The sequence below is a fragment of the Lepisosteus oculatus genome, chromosome 11 (genome assembly GCF_040954835.1).
Source record: "Lepisosteus oculatus isolate fLepOcu1 chromosome 11, fLepOcu1.hap2, whole genome shotgun sequence".
Lineage (NCBI taxonomy): Eukaryota > Metazoa > Chordata > Actinopteri > Semionotiformes > Lepisosteidae > Lepisosteus > Lepisosteus oculatus.
In genome coordinates this window covers 18,639,583-18,661,363 of record NC_090706.1, presented here as the reverse complement: position 1 = coordinate 18,661,363, position 21,781 = coordinate 18,639,583, and the positions used below count along the sequence as shown (strand labels likewise).

The window sequence follows — 21,781 nt, the reverse complement described above, 5'->3', positions numbered from 1 at the left end:
TATTTAATTGGTAATCCTTTGCAGGTTCAGATGAAGATGATTACCATGATAATGGATAATGAATACTGTATGAAATTCTTACAAGATACCTGGAAATAGCAGAGAGAAATTAATATGCAGGACACAAGAGCCAGGATCACAAAGAAAAAAAAGAGAAGAACAAAAACCGTCCAAATCTAAATATACAAAGTCAACGTTTATGTTCTAATGGAAAAGCATCATGATCCATCCATTTTCTAACCACTTTATCCAATACAGGGTTCTGGCGGAGCTGGAGACAATACCAGCAAGCAATGTCAGTCCATTGCAGGGCATATACAAACACATCAGAATTCAACTGATTTCTCAGAATTCAATTAATTAGCTGGTTACGTTCTGTAGTATACAATGTAGAGTTACCATCACCTGTATATTGCCACTTCTCACATTTATAAATAAACTCACAAAATTATCATTCTGCAGAATCTGAGTATAATGTTTTAAGTGCCTGCTTGGTCTTTTTTAGCAGCATCCACAACAATTCATTATATTAAGTAACTCTGATTAGATTATATAGTTACTATATCTTTGTAAATATTACACTCAGATTCTACAAAAACATGTACAGTATAATGTATAGTGTAATATAGCATGGTGATATACTGTAACTACCTGTACATTGTTTCTTAGTCATGAATCATGAATATGTTTCAAGTTCCTGCTGGGTTTTTCACAGCACCACCCAAAATTGCTAACATGACATGTTTCCATTGTTACGTGGAGGAAACCAGTGTTAAAATAAGAATATTCTGTTATTGCTAATATCTACTTACCATATAGGGAATCTTGCATTAGTCACAGAATTTGCCACTAAGCATTTGGAATCAGATGCAAAAAATAATCATAGTCCTTCCTATTTCTGCCTGTTTCATTGGTTAGGAGATGTGAACAGTCATGCATGCAACTGCAAAACTTTCTGTGCTATTTGTTCATTGACTATCTGATCTTAGATAGTTTACTCATATACAGTAAAAATTATGTGATTGATGATCACACAAATAATGATAATAATGTATATTTCCATATAAACAGCACCATTATTTCTAACCGTTAAAAATGTACTGAAATTATGGATTTTGGAATTTTAATATTTCACTCTATTCATTTTATTTGCTCTCATCTTAATTTCTTAATCGGCTTTTTCATTTACCTTTATTCTTTGGCTCATTTATTCCTAGTATACTGCAAAGTAATTTTTTAGAGGCTGCTCCTTTTCACTCTGCTACAACACCACATTAGGACATGGTCACAATTTATCAAAGGTGGCTAAAAACCTGTGCATCGTGTTTTTTATGTATTTTTATATTACCAAAATTACAGGTTCAGCCTGGCACATACAGTATTTTAATTACCTTTTTAATTCCAATGGAAGTGAAGAGATTGCTCTTCTTGAAACTGTTCATAAGGCTGTTTTCAGTTTTAAATTTTGGGTGTCTGTTTATCTCGCACAGGATGTCAGATTCAGATGATTATGAAAACTATGATTTCTACCAGAGAACAGTCCTGGAACAGCAGCATCAAGCTCAGGAAAGAAATGTTCAGGCAGGTAAACCTGTTTCTCAAACAGCATGCCTGCATTCTCAGGTGTGTATCCTACTGTATATATATTTACATGTTTGCAAATTCCATCTGTAAATTATTGTTATTTTTTCATCAATAGAGTTTAACATTGTAGAAAAAAAAAACACTGCTAATAATTTATATAAAATTAATGTATACAGTAATACTCAATTGATCTGTGGTAGCTATTAGGAGCCAGTATACCCACTACACAGCAGCTGAGATGAAGAAGTAAGAACTTACTTGACCGATTGAAATAAGAAGTTTAAGAAGAGCAAATTATACAGTACAGTGGAATTTAACCGGGATACAGGGGCAATCAATGCCAATCTTTTAAAAAGTGTCATGGGACTTTAATTACCAAGTATTCCTGATTTTGGTTAAAGGTGCCACCTGAGATAATACCTTTAATAACTTGGCTTATATTTAGGAATTCTGGTCGAGAAAGGTTGAGAAAGGGGGGCATCTTGTCATCCAAGTCCACACAACAGCAGTCTGGATTTAATGGGGGTGTCCTGGCGCAATACTGAACAGGTCCAGTCTCAAGGAGCTACTGAGATTGGACAAGATCAGACTACAAAGTGATAATTCTGTTGCCATTTCTCCCTGCTTTGGCTATGTGAATAATCTTTTGGAGGGGATGGTGATCTGTGCAGTTACTCTCCATATTTCATGGCATCAATCTGTTCCCCCAGATCAAAGTGCTGACAACAACGATTACAAAAATGTCCACATATCTAGAGATGAAAGAGAGGCCAGCCAGGACAACGACATGGACAGAGACCTGACGAAGCAGTTTGTATGTGTCTGCGCTTAAAATAGAAACAACAAAAACCAACTCATTCAAACAAGCTGACTGGAATAAAATAATAATAAAATAAAAGACACTAAAAATGACTTTTAAGAGCATTTATAGTTCCTCTTCGAAGTTAACCAGTCTTCATGTGAAAGTATCTCATAGAAGTAAGAACTCACACTTCTATTATGCATATATTGTAGTGAACAAATACCTCTAAACATACAGTAGCTAGTTTTAAGAAATCAGCCATCCACTCAAGGGTCAATAAATCCACTTTCTAACTGCTTCTTCTAATTCCAGGGGAGCCATAGCCTATCCCAACAGGCACAAGGCAGAGTACACCCTGGACAGGATGCCAGTCCATCATAATGCACACACACACACATACCAGGGCCAGTTTTCCCAGAAGGCAATTAACCTACCAGGATGTCTTTGGACTGTAGGAGGAATCTGGAGCACCCAGAGGAAACCCACACAAACACAAGGAGAACATTCAAACTCCAACCAGATATCAACCCCATTTCCCAGCACTGCTGTATGAATGCGCCACTGTGTCACCAACACTCAAAAATAATTTTAGGAAAAATGCTTTAATATTCCCATAAGGAACTGCAAGCCCAACAGCAAGGTACAAGGGGCTTATTAGACAGCTAGTAAAGTGAAAAAGAGATGTGTTGAAGAAGTCAGAAGTCACTACCCATATTCATTTCAGTAAAGAGGAGTCATAGAATTTACAGTACCAACACTAGTGGTATACTGTGTGTACAGTATTACATTTATGGAAAATATCAGTAATGGTCAACAGTATCTGATGTGGTGCCACTTACTTCAGAGTTAGAAAGGGTTTCATCACCTCATCATGCTACATTTTCTTAGTGGCCACAGAATTAGGTTTCATCAGAATTACATCAAGACAAATGAAGACAGTAAGACTTCCTCAATTCTCTCCACATTACAATACAGGAGAAACTCTATTTCTTCCATTAACTTGTTTATAGTTTATAGTATATAACTTGGTTATAGGTTATAATTTTAAAATAGTTCTAAATATATGTTTGTGGAGTTTTATTTGTAAGTTTAAGCTTTATTTACTATTTTATAAATACTCCAGTCTATAGCAAGTTGTTATCATGATTGTACAATACAGTCTTTATCAACTTGTAATAAGGTCAATTGTGGTTTTACTGTATTATCATATACTGTATACAGTAGTAAAGAGCAGTGAAGTAGTTTTAAACTATACAACAGTTCATTTGTAAATTCTTCATTGCATATGCTTTCCATAAAACATGCAGATATTGGGGAACTTTTTTCTTTTTTGATGAATTGCAATTTCAGTTCTTGTGAGACATTTCCTAAATACACGACTGTGGTTGTATTAAGTCCTGTGTTGCAGATTGTTCAAATAAAACTTATATCAGCATAATTCAGACAGTTTTTTTTAAGAAAAGGAAGTGACAGTTTATTTTACAGGTCTCTGATAATGTATAAAATTCATGAAGGCTATCAATCAACTTATGTCCACTAGGTCCAATGCAGTATTTTTTTCAAGGTCTTTTGAAAGATGCGTGTGATTCATGTAACGTTTTCAGGACAGGAAAGTAGTATTGTACTCCCCCGGGTAATTAAATACTGTAAGTAGATGTAAGAGGTAAGATCACTTTATTGGCCATATACAATTTCTTATATTAGGAATTTGTCTTTTTTCACATACCCCAGCTTGCTCCCTGTGAGACACACAGACAAGGAGAGAAGTTCAGGTGGGTAGCTGCATCAGCATGCCTAGGCTGCAAAAGAACAAATAATAGGTTTATTCCATGCTGAAAAAAAGAAGAAAGGAAACACAACGTTTCGGCCGTGGAGCCTTCTTCAGGTGTGAGAAAGACAAGGCAGTAAGCAAAGGTAATGTAGCGGGAAAACAAAGGCTGTGAGAGAGTAGGAGTGAGAGGCGGGAGCAGGGGACAGAAAGAGAGGCCAATCAAGAGGTGTGAAGTCAGAACAGGTGTAGAGAGGTGTGAAATGAAACTTCCAATGAATGGAGAAAATTTTGTAGAAAAGTAGTTGTTAAATGAAGGGGGAAGGTGTGATCCTAGCTGCAGGATAATTTTGGTTTCTGTAGTCTTTCTGATGTATGAAGGCTCCACGGCCGAAACATTGTGTTTTCTTTCTTCTTTTTTTCAGCATGGAATAAACCTATTACTTGTTCCTTGACAAGGAGAGAAGCTTGGGGCCAGAGTGCAGAGTCAGCCATTTTTAGTCCACCCCTGGAGCAGTTGGGGTTAAGGGACTTAGTTAGGGCACCCAAAGTAGTAGGATTCCTCTCCCAGCCATGGGATATGAACTGGCAACCTTCAAATCACAGGTGCAGCTCCTTAGCCACAGAGTCACCACATTGCCTGGTGCGGATGATCTGGGACTGAACCTGGTCTAAAGGCAATGGCAGCTACAGTATACAATCCTCCTATGTATCTATTTACTATATACTACTAATAGATACTGTACACTAATATATACAGTACTACTATATACTACATTTTATATACTACTACTGTATATACAACTTACTGCATTTATCAATATACTATACATAGAGTAGTATCTTCTCATGTCTTCTGAATCTGGTTCTTGTTCTCACCTTATTCCTTTTGATGTTAGTGCTGCTTTTAACACTTTTAACCATGATATCTTACTTTCTTGTCAGTTTCTTGGAGTTTCTGACACTCACGGTTCAACTCTTACAATATTCAAGTCTTGTGATACTCAAATCTATGCCCGCGCTGTACCTGACACTAAAGTGGCTGTCACTCCCTAGCTGTATCTGTGACATAAAAACATGGATGACTGAAGATTTCCTTCATTTTATCTGTGACGAGACTGCACATCCCACCAAGTATGAAAAGCCAATGCAGTAACGCTGTCTGTGGATGGTACAATAGTGTACATGTGTTTTAATTTAAATTGAAGAACGCAGTATTTGATCCAGGCTTGATGCTTGACCCACATGTGCAACATACTGTATTGTAAAATATGTAGTATGGAAGTATCATTCTTCCACCTCAGAAATACAGTATCTGCAGATGATGTCCTACAGTATGTTGTCACTAACTGAAACTTAAAGGATGGTCAACACTTTCGTTTTCGGTTGTATTGGTTATTGTAATACCCTTCTCACTAGGCTAACTAAGTCCACGTTGAAGAAACTACAGTGTGTTCAGAATTTGGCAGCCAGAATCCTGACCAGGATAGTGTAAGTGATCACATTACTCCTACCCTGGATTCCTTAGATTGGCTTTCTGTCAGATTTTGTGTCAACTCACCTTTAAGGCTTTGCATGACTTCAGTTCCTGTCTGAGGTACAGTCATCCTACACCCCACCTTGCAACCTATCTACTGTACATCTAATTCTGGTCTCCTGTCTGTTCCCAAAGTTTATTCATTTATTCTATGGGGGACAGGGCTTTCTCCTGCTGGGCCACAAAGCTCATCAATTTTATTCCTAAGGAATGTTAGAGATATTTCTACGGATATCCCTTCCACTGAACTCTTCCAACTCTAGAATCAAAACCTTCTCCTTAAAACAGCTTTTATTTAACTGGTTCTGAGTCAGCCACGTTTTCCTATTGTATTCCAAACCCTCAGTGTAACTGTGTAATTCTGCTAGCTCCTCTCATTGTGTTTTTTGTCATTTTTTTTAAGTGCAATATTTAAATTATTATTATTATTAGAGAGCCCTTTGGTCGACACGCTGTTTTAAAAGCCAGTTACCGAAGTAACTGATTTAAAGCCAAAGACATTCCAGGTACAGTACATAATCCAGAATCCTTAAATGTTATATAAGTCAGAGAGTTCTATTGTATATATATATTGTATATATCTTATGACAGATATAGTTAGAATTGCTGTTTATTGATTACAGCTCAGCATTCAATACCATAGTGCCCTCAAAGATTGTCATCAAGCTCCAGGACCTGGGACTGAACACCTCCCTCTGTAACTGGATCCTGGACTTCTTGACAAAACGTACGCAGTTGGTGAGGGTGGGCACCAACATATCCTCTACCCTGACTCTAAACACTGGAGCCCCCCAAGGCTGTGTGCTTAGCCCTGTCCTCTACTTCTTATTTACTCATGATTGTGTCGCCAGGCATAACTCAAACTCCATCATTAAGTTTGCGGACGATACAACGGTCATCTGCCTGATCACAGATGGTGAAGAGTCTGTGTACAGGGAGGAGGTTGAAACCCTGGCAGCATGGTGCCAGGAGAACACCCTCTCTCTTAGCATCAGTAAGACTAAGGAGATGATTGTGGACTATAGAAAACACCAGAGAGGAGATCACACAACTATCTACATCAGTGGGGACTGCAGTGGAGAGAGTCAGCAGTTTTAAATTCCTGGGAGTTAACATCCAGAGGACTTAACCTGGACCCACCACACCAACACCGTGGTCAAAACAGCACAGCAGCGCCTATTCTTTCTCCGTAGGCTAAAGAGGTTTGGCATGCCATCACATATCCAGGCCAACTTCAACAGGTGCACTATTGAGAGCATCCTGACTGGTTGCATCACTGCCTGGTATGGGAGCTGCTCCGCACAGGATCGCAAAGTATTGCAGAGGGTGGTGAAGTCACCGCAGCTTATCACCAGCTGTGAGTTACCAAGCATCCAGGAGATCTACTCAGCTAGATGTCTGAAGTAGGCCAGGTCCATTCTCAAGTACCTCAGTCATCCCAGTCACAAACTGTTTTCCCTCCTACCGTCCAGTAAACGGTACCAAAGCATTCGGTTCAAGTCCAACAGACTACGGAACAGCTTCTACCTCCAGGAAATAAGACTGCTAAATAGCCAACCTGCAGCTCCTTTAGCAAATCACCTGCAATGGCTACATGGACACAGTTTTCACTGTATTCAGCATAACCACACTACTTGTATATATTGCATACACCATGGACACATAGCAGCTCTACTCATATTGAGTTTTATTCTTTTTCTATTACATCTATTATTATGTACTCTTATTTTCATAACCTCAATTATGTGATTTTTGTGTTTTTGTGATTTTTATGAATTCTGTGATTCTTGTGATTTTGTGGGCTCGCGGAACAGACATTTCATTGCCAGGAACTACTGCTGCATGCTGTAATGTTGTGCATTTGATAAATAAACTTTGTTTTGATTTGATTTGATTTGAATTGAATAATACATATAAACATATACAGTATAACCATTTCCAAAACCGCCTCTACATTGCTAGCAGATATAGATAAATTACACCATGTTACAGAACAAGGTTTAAACTGCAATAATTCATTAACCACTACAGCCTAGTTATGCTTCTGATAAATATGCCTTACTTTACTAAAACACTCTTTTATCATTACATCTAGAAACTATTGAAAGCAATAATTTGTTGTATTCAGCCTTTTGTTTCTTAACTGCTATGGTTGAATCTGCATTTTTCTAGCTAACATTTAAGTCAGAAAAGCTTTCAGTTGTTTTACTGAACCTGACATGTTGTGCATATATCATGAGACACCTGGTCTGAAAGCGATCAAGCTTATAGGCTTCCTTGAACAGGAAAACATCCAGAATGGAAAATATGCTTGCTGGAATTTTGAAGTAACATGTGGAGTCCTAAACAAACATAATTGAAAGTTCTTGATTAATTTATGTCCAACGCTCATCTAAAGCAACTTCTAAAGAAATGTAAATTTCCAATTTTAGCTTATATTTAAACAGCTTAAGCAATTTGAGTAAAAGCACGCCTCTTTAAAATAACAAGAGTACAGTCCCTAATTAGAATTTGAACAAGTGACTTACTGGTCCTGTGTAAATACAGTAGCCCTAATCATTATTCTCACAGCAAAATAAACCATGTGTATGCACTATGTGTAGCAAAAGAGATTAATATCCTGTATGCTGTAGAACATTGTTGTTTGGTGTCCAGTCTCTGCTGTGTGTTGGATGAACCCCATTATTCTTCATATTATCCTGCAGATAGTCATCTTCATCTGGACGGTCCTCATTATTGTTATTTTTTTTACAAATAGGATAAGTTAAGAAAAAATCTGTCAAAGCAACACATTTTTATTTTTCATGTATTGTGTTGCAAAGTATGTACTGCATAGTGAAAATATTAACCTTACTGGGTTTTCATTAAAAATGCACTTTTAGACATTTATTTTTACCATTAAGTACAGTATCATACACATGGCACAGAGTAGATGAACCTTTATTACAGCTCTGTACCTATGAATGTACATATTTATTTTTTTACTACCTGCAACGATACTACAGTATATGGATTTCTTAGCTATGCTTTTAAACTTTATGGTACACGGAATGCACTACAGGAACAGACTGAATGGATTCCGATCCTGTAAAGAGCCATATAACACAATTGCAACTAAAAAAATATCAAAACTCTTAAGTGAGTCACGGCTATAAACCCTTATAAGCCGGAATTCTCAACAGAGGAGATTCAGCACCTGCAAGAAAATGGTAATTAATCATGCCAATTAATACCCCTTAAAAATAAGCATGTTTTAATTTGCATATGAGCTTTTCAATAGAATTTGGCATTGAAGCATACTGTATCTACAGTATTAATGCATTGAAACTGTGGAATTTTACTGTAGTCAAGTATTCAAAAAAAGACAAATACAATATTAACAGGTAAATGTATAATAATACAGTAAACAATGGGATGGTAGAATAGAATCAATGAAACTCTAAAGTGTGTCTCCCTTATGAACCATTATGCCAAAACCCTGATCTGTTCTCAGCTGCCGTGTTTCAGACTCAGCACTGGCGGAGGAGATTCAGCACCTGAAAGAGAATGATATGCTGTCATGCTAATTAGTCAAACTTAAAAATTAGCCTCTCTAATTTGAATAAGAAAATGCAAAGTGAAATTGGCATGGATATATACCTTAAGTACTGAGTGCATGAAATTACTGTAGAGGTTTAACGTTTAGTGAAGAAAAGGAAAATTATAGGTAAACTTGTAATAATACAGGTGGCGATGGGGTGGTAAAATAGAATCAATGAATACTCTCAGGATTAAGTATATAATTTGAAAGATGTATGTAAAAACAACATTTTATAAAATGTGTATAAGTTAGAGGGCATAACCCAGCACATGGATGTGGTTTTAATGTCTATGTCAATGTTTAGACCACAATGATGTTTTTACTGCTGTTTCCAAAATGTGATATTGCCATGGAAACATCCATGTAGTCTCAGTTGGCATTACAAATGCAAATCAGCAATAAAATTAGAAATGTAAGTCCCTGCCATGTAACTCTTTTTTTCTGTTTTCAAATCCTGTATACACCTTCTCCACTCAGTCCAACTTGTTAACAGCAAAGTAATTTTAGTAGAATAAGTGAAAAAGTAAGGGGGAACTTTAGGAAGGCAAGGTTGTTCAAATCTACACAGGGATGTTAGCTTGGAAACTGGGGTTATTCTTTCAAAAACTGTGGAATTAGTGTGAACCTCAGTTAAACATCTCTTCTGATGATTTGCACCTCCTATGGCACATTTTGCTCAATAACAGAGCTAAAACATTGAAGATTGTGGTCCAGAGAGCAGAGCACCACCTACTGATCCACCAACACCACTTACAGCAGCAACTTGGATTTGCTGAGGGGTTTCCATTCCAGTACTGTTCAGCCTTGCTGATCTGAAAATATCAGTCTACAGGCTGGTAATGCAGATACCAGAATTTCTATATCAGGATTATTTGATGAAGACCCAGAAAGACTAGAAGACTGCTAAATTAAGATTTTGTCAAAAGGTTGTAGCACATGTATGGTCTCTATTTAACCCACAAACTACAGAAATGTATGTATTTATATAAATCGTAACCCAGAACAAATAATAATTTTGCCTAAAAATCACTTTCATCCATGGTGCACAAAGCTGAGACATTATTCAAGTATTATATTATAATGTATTACTGATTAAAACCTACTTCACTGCAGTCTCAGTAATGCATTATGGTCAAGGAAAACAAACAAAATAACTTCTGTCACAAAAGCCTTAGAAAAAGAATGTTGACTTCATTTTGTTGAGCATCACACAAATTTAAGTGAAAATCACACAAGATCCTAGAGCAGAACTCCTGCTTACTATAAACTGCTGGTAGAAGGACTTCTCATTTGTTCTTTTTTGTGACACATCAAACCACTTTGCAAAATGTTTCCTCTTTAAAATCACTCATATGTGCTGTCATATACTACCATTCAAACCCAACAGTTTAAAGAGACACATCTGCTCTACTCACCAATAAAATGGCAGATACCTATGGGGATAAAGATTTGCTCCACATGGAGGCTAAGAAACAATTGCAGCCTGGGAAAACAAAGCTGCCTTCAGGTAAATCTTATTTTTTCTCAACAGGTGATCCTGGAGGAATCTTTTCTTGAAGAAAAGTGTTCCTAATGTGATTGTTAAATGTAACTAAATCTGTATCTTATCTTGGTAGAGGAAAGTCATTCTGTATGTACTAGACTCATTACTGACTGTTAATTATTCTGCATTTGTTTTGACAATGAGATATTCTTCTGTTGTACAGTCAGGGATACCCATGTATCTTAAAATGTTATGAAATCTTTAAAAAAAACTCACAATTACAAAAAATATACAAATTACTCAAACTTTATTTGGGTGCCTATATTGGGTGCTGCGTCAAAGCTATAGCTTGACTTTTATTACTTATAGTATCTTATATTTGTTAATTTGCAAGACGTATATCTAGCACATTTTACCAAGTTTTATCTCGGTGATAAAGCATGATGATAAAAGCATTATCTTAACAATGACCCAATGAACTGTTACAAGGCTGGATATTTTTTAGCTTCAAAACTATGCATGACAGGACTGTTTTAATAGTCTTAAATATCTTAAGTAAAAAATCAGATCAGACCATATCAATTATTTTTTTCGAGATTTCTACACGTGACTTAAGATTATTATTTTAACAGTTATAGGTGTTTGTTTCTGCTGAGTGTCAATATTGTGATAATGAGAATTATGTGGACTATAAAAACAACAAACACACACTTGAAGGAGACAAGCCAAACTGCAGAGTAGAGATGTCAGGACAACTCAAAACGCAGAGAAGAGTTGAATTCCAGCCCAATATGACTAAGCTATTGACTGCTAATATAACCTGATAATCTGCCAACACAGTATAGTGACCGGGAGCATATACTGTAAAAAGGTGCCATCCTTAGGATGAGACATACTGAAAAGCTGAGGTCCTGACTCTCTATGGTCATTAAAAATCCCAGGCATTCTGGACAAATTTCCTATTGGTATTAACCAATCATGGCCTCTTAATAAACCGCATCTCTGAACTGGCTTCATCACTCTGTCCTCCTTCCAACTGTTAGCTGGTGTTGAGCATACAGTATACTGTAGGGGCACTATGGCTGCTGTCACATCATCCAAATGGGTGCCGCACAGTGCTGTTGGGGTGGAGGGGAGTGCTTTGAGTGGAGTGTCCAGAAAAGCACTGTACCGTATAAGTTAAATGAATTATTATTATTTTTGTTGTTGTTATTCAGAGTGCTGTTTAACAGACATTCAGAGGGAAAATAAAATTGTAAATGTGCACTTTTGCTAAATCTTTGCTGGCTTCGTACAACACTTGTGAACTTGAGAACATCCCTTGTTTCCAGTAGTCCTCTGTTACTTGTCATGTGCATTTTCAGTTTAGGACATGAGGTTGAAGTTTTTCACATGTCATGAAAATTGCAGGTGACCCTGCAGAATTAAAAGGACCCAATCCAAAGAGAATTCTTATCTGAGGATTGCCATTTGCTGAAAATCCAGGCTTTTTGTTGCTTTTATAAGTAATTTTTAACTTTCTAAATTTCCTAAAAAAAAAAAAGAAAATTAATTTTGCTTCCCCCAAAGTCAGGATGTTCAACAGTGGCAAATAGAAAAAGTAACCTAACCTAATTCCTCTACTCCTTTTACTCCTCCAGCTGCTGCTGTTGCTGGGACCAAGTCCATCATTCTGCTGTATGTCCTGCTGTTGATGGTCACTGTAGGCTGGGTAGTCTTCATCATACTGGCCTTCATAAAATGTAAGTGCAAAAAGTGACAGATGGATGATTGAATGAGCCATATTACATTTCAAATACTTGTGTTCTTATTTTGCAAAATAAAAAAATGCATATTTCAATTCTATTCAGTTTCAGGTTTGAGTATGTGATGCTGCGAAAATGTCATTGTTTTAAAAAAATATATATTACAGATTTGCGATACCTGTTTACTAATGTGGGGTGGCACAGTGACGTGATTAGCATTGCACTTGAGCTCTGGGTTTAATTCCTGGGGTGCTGGCTTTGTGGAGTTTCTATGTCTTCTCTGTGTTCTCATGGGTTTACACTGGGTGCTCCATTTCATCTCACAATTATGGGAGGTTGTTTTTTTTAATTTACTTTAACAATCATAAAATGAATTTGGTTCTGGTACCCACCCTACTGATATCTTACTGGTGGAACTTCCTTTGGGTAATGGCGGTTGTATCCCATCTGCTCTGTATACTGTATATAATTAATTGTAGAGCATTGGTACAGTTTTACAATGTCTCTTATTGGAGGGGCCTCTTTTGCCATGTTCCTCCACATTTAGGGAGAGGAAACAGGCTGCTTAGTCAAGGCTCAGAAATCTTTAACAGCACTTAATTCTAAGTGAAATAATAGGCCTTGTCACTACACAGTCCAAAGACATGCTGGTAGGTTAATTGACTTCTGGGAAAATTGTCCCCTAGTGTGAATGTCTGCGTGTCTATGTTTTTTACCCTGTGATGTATTGCCGTCCCGTACAGGGTATATCCTTGCACCCATTTCTTCCCAGGCTCTGGCACCTGTGCAACCCTGTGTTGAAAAAAATTTGATGTTTTGCTGCGCCTGTACACGCAAAAACACAAAGAAACCACTTTATTTCAAATTTTAATAGCCAAGGGCCGTTCTGATAGGAAAGCATTTAAATTAATCCATTACAGGAGATGGAGACCTTCTCCTGAGCTTGTGACAGTCCATTGAACTGAAGCTGTCAGAGCATATCAGAAAGTATAACTCCTCTTAACCTTTTGATCCAGACTTGTTTCTCTCTTTCAGACTCTGCCCTGACTGAAGAGATTCAGCACCTCCAAATGAGTCAAGTCACCCTGAAGGAGAACAGTAAGTTCAGAGCAATTCATGTCTGCCTTTGAATCCTTATAGAGCATAATGTTTATTCTTAGATGAGAGATGATGCATTTGTAAATGTTTTCTGAAACTGACATTTGTTTTTTAACCCACAGCTAAATATTTAACAAAACCACACCCAATATTGTAAATATAAAATATATGAAACATGTGGAAACAGACATTAGAAGGATTAGTATGGTTCCTTTTTTATTTGTGGTGGTATCTTTACCATTTGTAACAAAATGCGTAATATGGCAGCAAACAATGCTATTCTCTTCCAATGGACCCTGTTTAGTAATATTCTTGCATTGGATTTAAAGCTTTCAACAATTAAACCACAAAACACATGCAGGAGAGAACAGCATCCACTCCTGAAGTGAGACACTTGCTGTTTTAATGGAATGATAAACAATAAGGATTCCCCCAAAAAATAAGGATCACAATATAATTTATTTATTGTACTGTATAATAAGGGTCCCTGTTTTCTCCCAGTATTTTCATTCTACACATTGCATCTGTCATTAGTCATGGAAAAACCACAAGCACATTCCTGCTTAAGGAGTGATACAGTACCCAAGAAATTGAAACTCAGAGGCAAGTTCAGTGTACCCAAAATGATAATGCCCTGGCCTTTCTTTGAAGAGGGATAAGCAAAGGAGGAACTATCCAAACAGTATCACATCAACTTCCTCTTCTTCAAGAGCTCTCAGTGCCTCTCATTCCACAGTCCTCCCCCAGCTCTCCTTATGACTTTCATTTTACTTGTGCTCAGTTTGTGAATCATCATATGTGGCACATTCGAGGTACTGTACCAAAGAAACGAAACAGTTTTCCTCTTTGACTAGTGTCTTTTTTATTTTCAAAGGTTCTGCAGAAATCGAAAGCCTGAGAAGGAAACAAGCTGGGTTGATGAGCAATGGTTGGTGCTGTGTATACAGTATGTGTGTGTGTGTAGGGGGGGTTGGGTTGTTCTTGGGAACTTGTAGTACTGACACAAGGTTTTCAGGCAAAGACCAAATTAATGTATTATCTAGAATTTACAGGCTGAATTTGCCTGGGCTAAGTAGTGCACATTTCAAACCAGTCTCTTGACAGTAGTTTTAATTTCACCAGAGGCATTTAGCATAGACTTAATGACTGGTATGTAAACACTACAGAAAGCCATCATTGGAGATTTTAAAAAGACCCTAATTGCCCCGATAATGCCTATTCCTTATTTTGGTTTTTGTATGATGTAGAATGTCTGCATTTATAACTTTCTTTTTGTTTGGGTTTCTTGGTTGAGTTGAAAGCTCATTTAAAATGATATTGAAAGGTAAAGGTTTGGAGTTAATCTAAGACACATGCATGCAAACAACCTAATCTCTGTGCTATTTTAGTGTTATCTACTTGTCACGGACGTCCAAAAGGACTAACCGTGGGGAGCAGGAGAGCGGAAAAAGACCCATATGCGTAGCGGCGAGACGGGAAAAAGGCCCGGGCTCATTAGTGCAAAGAGTTCAGGAATGCCGTATAGAAACCTATGCCCTCAGGGAGCGGACGTGGGGCGCCCTGGTGCTAGGCGGGCTCAGGACATCCGAACGTCAATGCTGAGCGAGGACAGAGTGCAAGACCCGGAAATATATAGACCAAGGAAGAGAGGGACAGGAAGGACAGCAGACCGGAAACTAGGGACAGGACAGAGAAGGAGCGCCCTCTGGCTGCACATTGTGTTTTGTATTGGACCTCTGAGTGTTAAATTCTCTTGTGTATGTTTTTTAAAGTATGTCTTATTGGACTATATGAATAATTTGCTTATACAGGCTGTGAGACAGAGTCAGGATGAATTAATCAATAATGATCCATTCTCATTGGTGCCACCTTTATAGGGTACATGGTTACTGTAAATGAGTTCAACTGATCTACCTAGTATTGGCACATTACATGAGGTACCCAAAGAATAAATTAAAAAATACCATGGTAATTTTAGAATATAACCATTGTGGCAAAGCTGCTAACATCACCAACTGGTTCTCTTTGCATCCTTTCAGATTCTGCAGTGACAAATTGGGATTCCCGTTTCCTAACACATGGTCAGTGTTCTGCTTCAAGGTTGCTGGACTGGATGGGTGAAAAAGCATTCACTCTTTTAGCTGTATTCATCCAGGCAGATAAAAGCATCTGTTTCTGTCTTTTTCTGAAATTTGTACAATGAGGTTAAAACATCAATCAGTGACCTTTATTATTTACATACATTTGGCTGACAATACAAGTACTGACTCTTTTATTATTTTGTTGCAGATTAATGTAGTCTACAAAACATGGACCCTGTAATGAGAAAGATACAAATGAATTTACTGACCTGTATGTCTTGTTTTTCTTAGAATCTCAGCTATCCTCCACACTGAACAGTTTATCTTCCCAGTTCCAAGCTCAAGGTCAGTGGTTTGATATATTGTCGACAGTACATTATAACACATTAAGTTGTACAGGAGCATTTCATCCTCGACATCTGCTCTTGCATTTAGAAGATGGATGAAGAGCAAAATCATAGCCTCTGGAAATGTACTGATTTACCTGCACTTCCAAGATACATTGTCAAATCTTACTTCACTGCAGAATTTGCTACAATAATACATTACATTTTTATTGCAAGAAATTGTCAAGTCAAATTCAAGAAAAACACATTTTATCTAAAATGATAAAGTCAGCTTTCTTCTTTAAACAAGATTAGGCAAACAAAGGACATAGTGCTTTTTGCCTTGCATTGTGCACTAAAGAACATGGAGGCCCTGTTTGTTTGTTTTTTAGTGTCTCAGATGTCATCCAACTTGAAGAATTTCTCTTCCCAGCTTCAAGCCCAAGGTCAGTGCTTTGAATCTTGATCATGGCAGATGATACAGTGTAGACAGTTTATTAATAAGAAAGAATTAAGTGTTCTGAGCCTTCCCAAATGAGGCCCCATTTCTCTGTTCATCTCTGTGGTGCAGCCACAGAGAAAGTATTCATGCAGGCTGATTTAAGGTTCCTTTGATAAGGTTTCCTAGGACATCTCCCAAAGGGGGATGCACTTAGCTAAGCCTGGCTATCATGATCAATGGTCATCCATTGGTGCCTATCTGTCTAGGGAGGGCCAGTTGGACATCTGGACTGCATTCCTAAGTGTCAGGAGTAAGTGACTCATATCTCACCTTGATCAACCAATCAGGGACTGGTAGGGCCGAGTAACCCACGTGGGACTCTGATGCCCATGGAACTTTCAGCCAATCAACGAGCTGAAGTTCCTCCAGGTAAAAACAGGCAACACAGAGAGCCTGAGAGATTCAGTAAGATTCAGGAGAATTCTGTGGACTTTTCTAAAGGGAATTCAAAGGAGAATTCCAGGGCAGGATGGCCCAGGAGCAGAAGGCTCCCAAGGGCAGGACATTCTCGCAGCGCGCCTCCTGACCATCCTGAGACTCAGCCCGGACAACCACAGAACGGCCAGTGTGTCCGAGTGCCAGAACTTTCCTTTGTTCTAAGAGTCTAGAGCGGAGGTTGCCAGAGAGTAACCAGAGGATCCACCCGAGGTTAGCACCAGAAGCAGGCCTCGTGAACAGGTCGGAACTCTGGACAGCTGAATCACTATTCAGAACTAGCTCTTCATCAGGAACGAACCGGTCCTCTTCCTGACTTGCTGGGACCCACAGTCATCTTTTGTCCTGTGCACAAACTTTGCTAGTTAAAGCCAACACTAACTAGCCGGTCAGTGAGCATCTGCAGCGCACCGTTGCAAACCGCACAGCACAGCCTGGCACGGAGCCAGAGAGCTCGGATTGGACAGCAACAAGCCTGCAACTGTTTCTTTGAGCCCGCAGGAGATCTGAATCCCCAGAGATTGGATGAGTATTCAACTTCACTTCATTACAGCTCGAGAATTCAATTGTTATCCCAACCAGTTGATATCAATTTAATTCCTAAGACTTATGTACTTGTTTTGAGTATCCAATGTAGAAGTTATAACCAAGTTCATTTACGAAACGGTCTAAATGAGTGATATACTGAATGTCCTTTTGATATGTGTTACACTTTGTAACTGATTGAATATATACCTTTTGTATTCTGATAACCCTCTCGATAAGTTCTGTTAGGTTAACATGCATATTCTATGTATTAATAAATGTATCCTCGTGTATTAGTACCTGTGTGTGTGCGTTGTTTGAGTTATGTCGCATGGTTGGATTCTAAAGCCATCAAAAGAATCAACTTTGTGATTTACTGCTACAATTAATAATTGTTTCAGTAAATGCCCAAACCCTACAGAACTGGTGCCTTCAGAGAGCCAGTACATTTACATTTTGGCTATGGCAACGTTACAACAGTAAAACACATTCAGCTGGACAGGATCTTTGCATCATGGACATCTGCCCTTACTGTTTTAAAATAGTCAAAAAGAGAGCTCTTAACCTCTGTATTGTTTCACCTGTGTTTCCAAGAAGTTTTCAATTGCCGCTGGTGACTGGCTTGTGTAAGGCCTGTGTAAATCATATGCAAATCAAGGAATTAAACTTAGATATAAGCATGTAGACAACCTACAGTAAAATCAATGTCACCTTAGCACAGTGTGTTTTATATTGCACAACAGTGTGATAAATTCTCTAATGTGGTTAATTAAAAATGCATAGTATGTCTAATTGGACTATACATAGTGATCTGCTTTCAAGTTGTTGGACTGGATGGGTGAAAAAACATTTACTCCTTTAGCTTTATTCATCCTGGCAACTCAGAACACCCATTTCTGTATTTTTGAGCAAGTCTACATAGTATTCAGGTTGAACACCTTGGAATTCAGTTCTAAAATCATACAGTCAACCTGCTTCTTTATTTTGACTTTGTCTGACAGTGCACTGTACTGTACTGTTTATTTTATGGTTTTGTAACAGACAATATAGTTCATTAACCCTGCAGTGAGAAAGATACAAAAGTGTTTACTGTAAAGTATGTTTCTTCCAATTTTAGAGTCCCAGATATCTTCCATGCTCAACAGTTTATCTTCCCAGCTCCAAGCCCAAGGTCAGTGGTTTGATTCTGGATCAGGACAGACGATTTATTACAGACAGTACATTGTAACATATTCGGTTGTACAGGAGAGTCTCAACCTTGATTCTGCTGTTGGTTTATGAAGAGGTTGAAAAGTGAACTCACAATCTCTGGAAATGTACTCTTTTACCTGCACTTTCAAGATTAGCTGTAAAATCCTCATGTGACAGGCTGTTGTTTTTGCCATATGTTTACTGCAGGATTTTCTAAAACAATACACTACATGTTTATTGCAAGAAATTGTCAGATCAAATTCAGCAAAAACCTGTTTGAATTAATCACATTTTTACTACTAAAAAAGATTTGTAAAACCCATCAGGCTACAGCATAGCCAATAAGCATAACCAATACGAGTCAACCAATAATATAATTGAAGATACAGATTCTGTTTTGTGAAATGAAAGTAAAATTTAATTACCCCGTTGTTATTTTCAATGTCTCAAATGATGTTCAAGTTGAATTCCTTAAAATCCAAAATCATAAATGCTAACTAAAACAAAATTAGGTTAGTAATGGATATACTGTGCTGCTTCTTTTTTGTATTGTTCTGTACACTAAAGAACATGGAGGCTATGTTTGTTTGTGTTTTAGTGTCTGACATGTCATCTAGGCTGAACAATATATCTTCCCAGCTCCAAGCCCAAGGTCAGTGGTTTGATTTTAGACATTTTAAATAATTTTAGTCATTCAGCTGGACTGGATCATTGCATCATGGACATCTGCCCTTACTGTTTTAAACTGGTCAAATAGAAAATTCTCCACCCCTAGGAATGTATAGTTTTACCTGCATTTCCATGAAATTTTCAATTGCTGTAAAATCCTCAGGTGACAAACTTGTTAATGGCTTGTGTAAGTCATTTATAATGTAATTGGAAGGTCAAGGATTTAAATTAGTCTAAGACACAAGCATGTAAACAACCTAAAATCAAAGTCAAGTTACAGTAGCACAATGTGTTTTTATATTGAATCACTGTGGTTTAAATTCTCTTAGGTGGTTTTATAAAAATATACTATATGTCTTATTGGAGTATGTGACTAATATGTCTATACAGTTTGTGATATAGGTTGAATTGACCCATTCTGTGCTTTCTGTGCTATCTCTAAAAAACATATTTGAATGAATTACATTTTTACAGGGCTCTAGATGAATTCCTCAATAATGAATCATTTGGTGGGATCTCTTTGGCAGTTGTTGTCGTTTTGTATGCTGAAAATGTATTCATATGAGCAGTACTGAGCTACCAAGTGATGGCACATGGCAGGATGTATCCAAAGTAGCAACTAAAACTGCCACGATAATAACGGTGTATAGAAATTGTGGCAAAGCAGTAAACATGACAACATGTCAGACACTCAGATCTCCTCTGAAGTGACAAATTGGGATTCCCATTTCCTAACACAGAGTGATCTGCTTCCAGGTTGTTGGACTTGATGGGTGAAAAAGCATTCACTCTATTAGCTGTATTCATCCAGGCAACTCAGAACACCCATTTCTGTCTTTGTCTATAATTGTGTTTTCAGATTTTCAAACTCGGTTCAGGCTGAACACCTTGCAATACAGTACCAAAATCATAAGGTCAACTTTCTTTGTTATTTAAAATTTGGCAGACAATGCAAATAGTGTTTCTTTTATGGTTTCGTAGCAGGCGATAGAGATCATGACTCCTGTAATAAGAAAGATACAAAAGACTTTACTTGTGTTTTTTCCTTTTTTAGAGTCTCAGACATCATCCACGCTGAGCAGTTTATCTACCCAGCTCCAAGCTCAAGGTCAGTGGTTTGATTTTGTCAGTATGCACTGTATGTATGATGAACATGAGTATGAGTATGAAAGATCCACTGATGGATACTGATGTGGGTTGGTACATTGCATGAGCACCCAAATTTAAAAAATACCTTGGTAATATCAGTGTATAACCATTGTGGCAATGCTCTAAACATCACCAAATGGCTGTTCTTGCATCATTTCAGATACTCAGATCTCATCTGCAGTGACAAATTGGGATTCCCGTTTCCTAACTCACGGTCAGTAATCCGCTTTCAGGTTGTTGCACTGATGGGAGAAAAAGCATTCATTCTTTTAGCTTTATTCATCCAGGCACCTCAGAACACCCATTTCTATCTTTTTTGAGTAATTTGTGTCACGCCCTCTGCAGCCAGAGGGCGCTCCTTCTCTGTCCTGTCCCTAGTTTCCAGTCTGCTGTCCTTCCTGTCCCTCTCTTTCCCTTGGGCTATATATTTCCGGGTCTTGCACTCTGTCCTCGCTCAGCATTGATGTTCGGATGTCCTGAGACCCGCCTAGCACCAGGGTGCCCCACGTCCGCTCCCTGAGGGCATAGGTTTCTATACGGCATTCCTGAACTCTTGGCACTAATGAGCCCGGGTCTTTTTCCCGTCTCGCCGCTACACATATGGGTCTTTTTCCGCTCTCTTGCTCCCCACGGTTAGTCCCTTTGGACGTCCATGACAATTTGCTTTTCAGAGTCTCGAATACTGTTCAGGTTGAACTCCTTACACTCCAGTTCCATCATACCATCAGCTTTCTTCTTTATGTAAACTTTGTCTGAAAATGAAAATGCTTTTTCTTTTATGGTTTTATAACAGGCAATAGATTTAATCAATGCTGCATTGAGAAAAATACAAAAGTTTACTTGTGTTTCTTCCATTTTAAGAGTCTCAGATATCATCCACACTGAACAGTTTATCTTCCCAGCTCCAAGCCCATGGACAGTATTTTGATTCTGGATTAGGATAGATGATAAACAGTATTATAATCAGTACTATAAAACACAGCTCTTGCTGTTTTAAAGAGGTTGAAAAGTGAAATCACAGCCTGTGTTTTAACTGCACTTCCAAGATAAGCTGTGAAATTCACATGTGACAGGCTAGTGTTTTTGCTCTATGTTTACTGCAGCATTTGCTAGAACAATAAACTACATTTTTATTTCAAGAAATTTTCAGGTTAAATTAATTAGATACACATGAATGAAATGTTCATGATATTAGAAATCAGGCTACAGAATAAACCAACAAGCCAACCAATAATCGTGTTCAAGATACAGTATCTGCTTTGTGAAGTAAAAATATAAACACCACATTATTATTTTCAGAGTCTCA

General features: G+C 37.8%; 1 protein-coding gene and 1 long non-coding RNA gene across 4 annotated transcripts in view; one reads left to right on the top strand and one right to left on the bottom strand.

The window, feature by feature from the left end:
* The first annotated feature begins 10,662 nt into the window (after nucleotides 1–10,662).
* LOC107077572 (putative leucine-rich repeat-containing protein DDB_G0290503) overlaps nucleotides 10,663–21,781 on the top strand; it is a 19,033-nt gene continuing 7,914 nt past the window's right edge. For all 3 annotated transcript variants that reach the window (XM_069195895.1, XM_069195894.1, XM_069195893.1), the window contains exons 1-11: nucleotides 10,663–10,778; nucleotides 12,395–12,496; nucleotides 13,535–13,597; nucleotides 14,472–14,525; nucleotides 15,637–15,678; nucleotides 15,970–16,023; nucleotides 16,397–16,450; nucleotides 18,584–18,637; nucleotides 19,256–19,309; nucleotides 20,381–20,434; nucleotides 20,636–20,689. In XM_069195895.1, coding sequence (XP_069051996.1) covers nucleotides 10,694–10,778; nucleotides 12,395–12,496; nucleotides 13,535–13,597; nucleotides 14,472–14,525; nucleotides 15,637–15,678; nucleotides 15,970–16,023; nucleotides 16,397–16,450; nucleotides 18,584–18,637; nucleotides 19,256–19,309; nucleotides 20,381–20,434; nucleotides 20,636–20,689 — 670 coding nt within the window. In that variant the 5' untranslated portion in view covers nucleotides 10,663–10,693. The remainder of the gene's footprint in view (nucleotides 10,779–12,394; nucleotides 12,497–13,534; nucleotides 13,598–14,471; nucleotides 14,526–15,636; nucleotides 15,679–15,969; nucleotides 16,024–16,396; nucleotides 16,451–18,583; nucleotides 18,638–19,255; nucleotides 19,310–20,380; nucleotides 20,435–20,635; nucleotides 20,690–21,781) is intronic.
* LOC138241870 (uncharacterized) overlaps nucleotides 21,282–21,781 on the bottom strand; it is a 20,492-nt gene continuing 19,992 nt past the window's right edge. Inside the window, exon 3 of the long non-coding RNA XR_011191141.1 lies at nucleotides 21,282–21,405. This is a non-coding gene — a long non-coding RNA (uncharacterized lncRNA). The remainder of the gene's footprint in view (nucleotides 21,406–21,781) is intronic.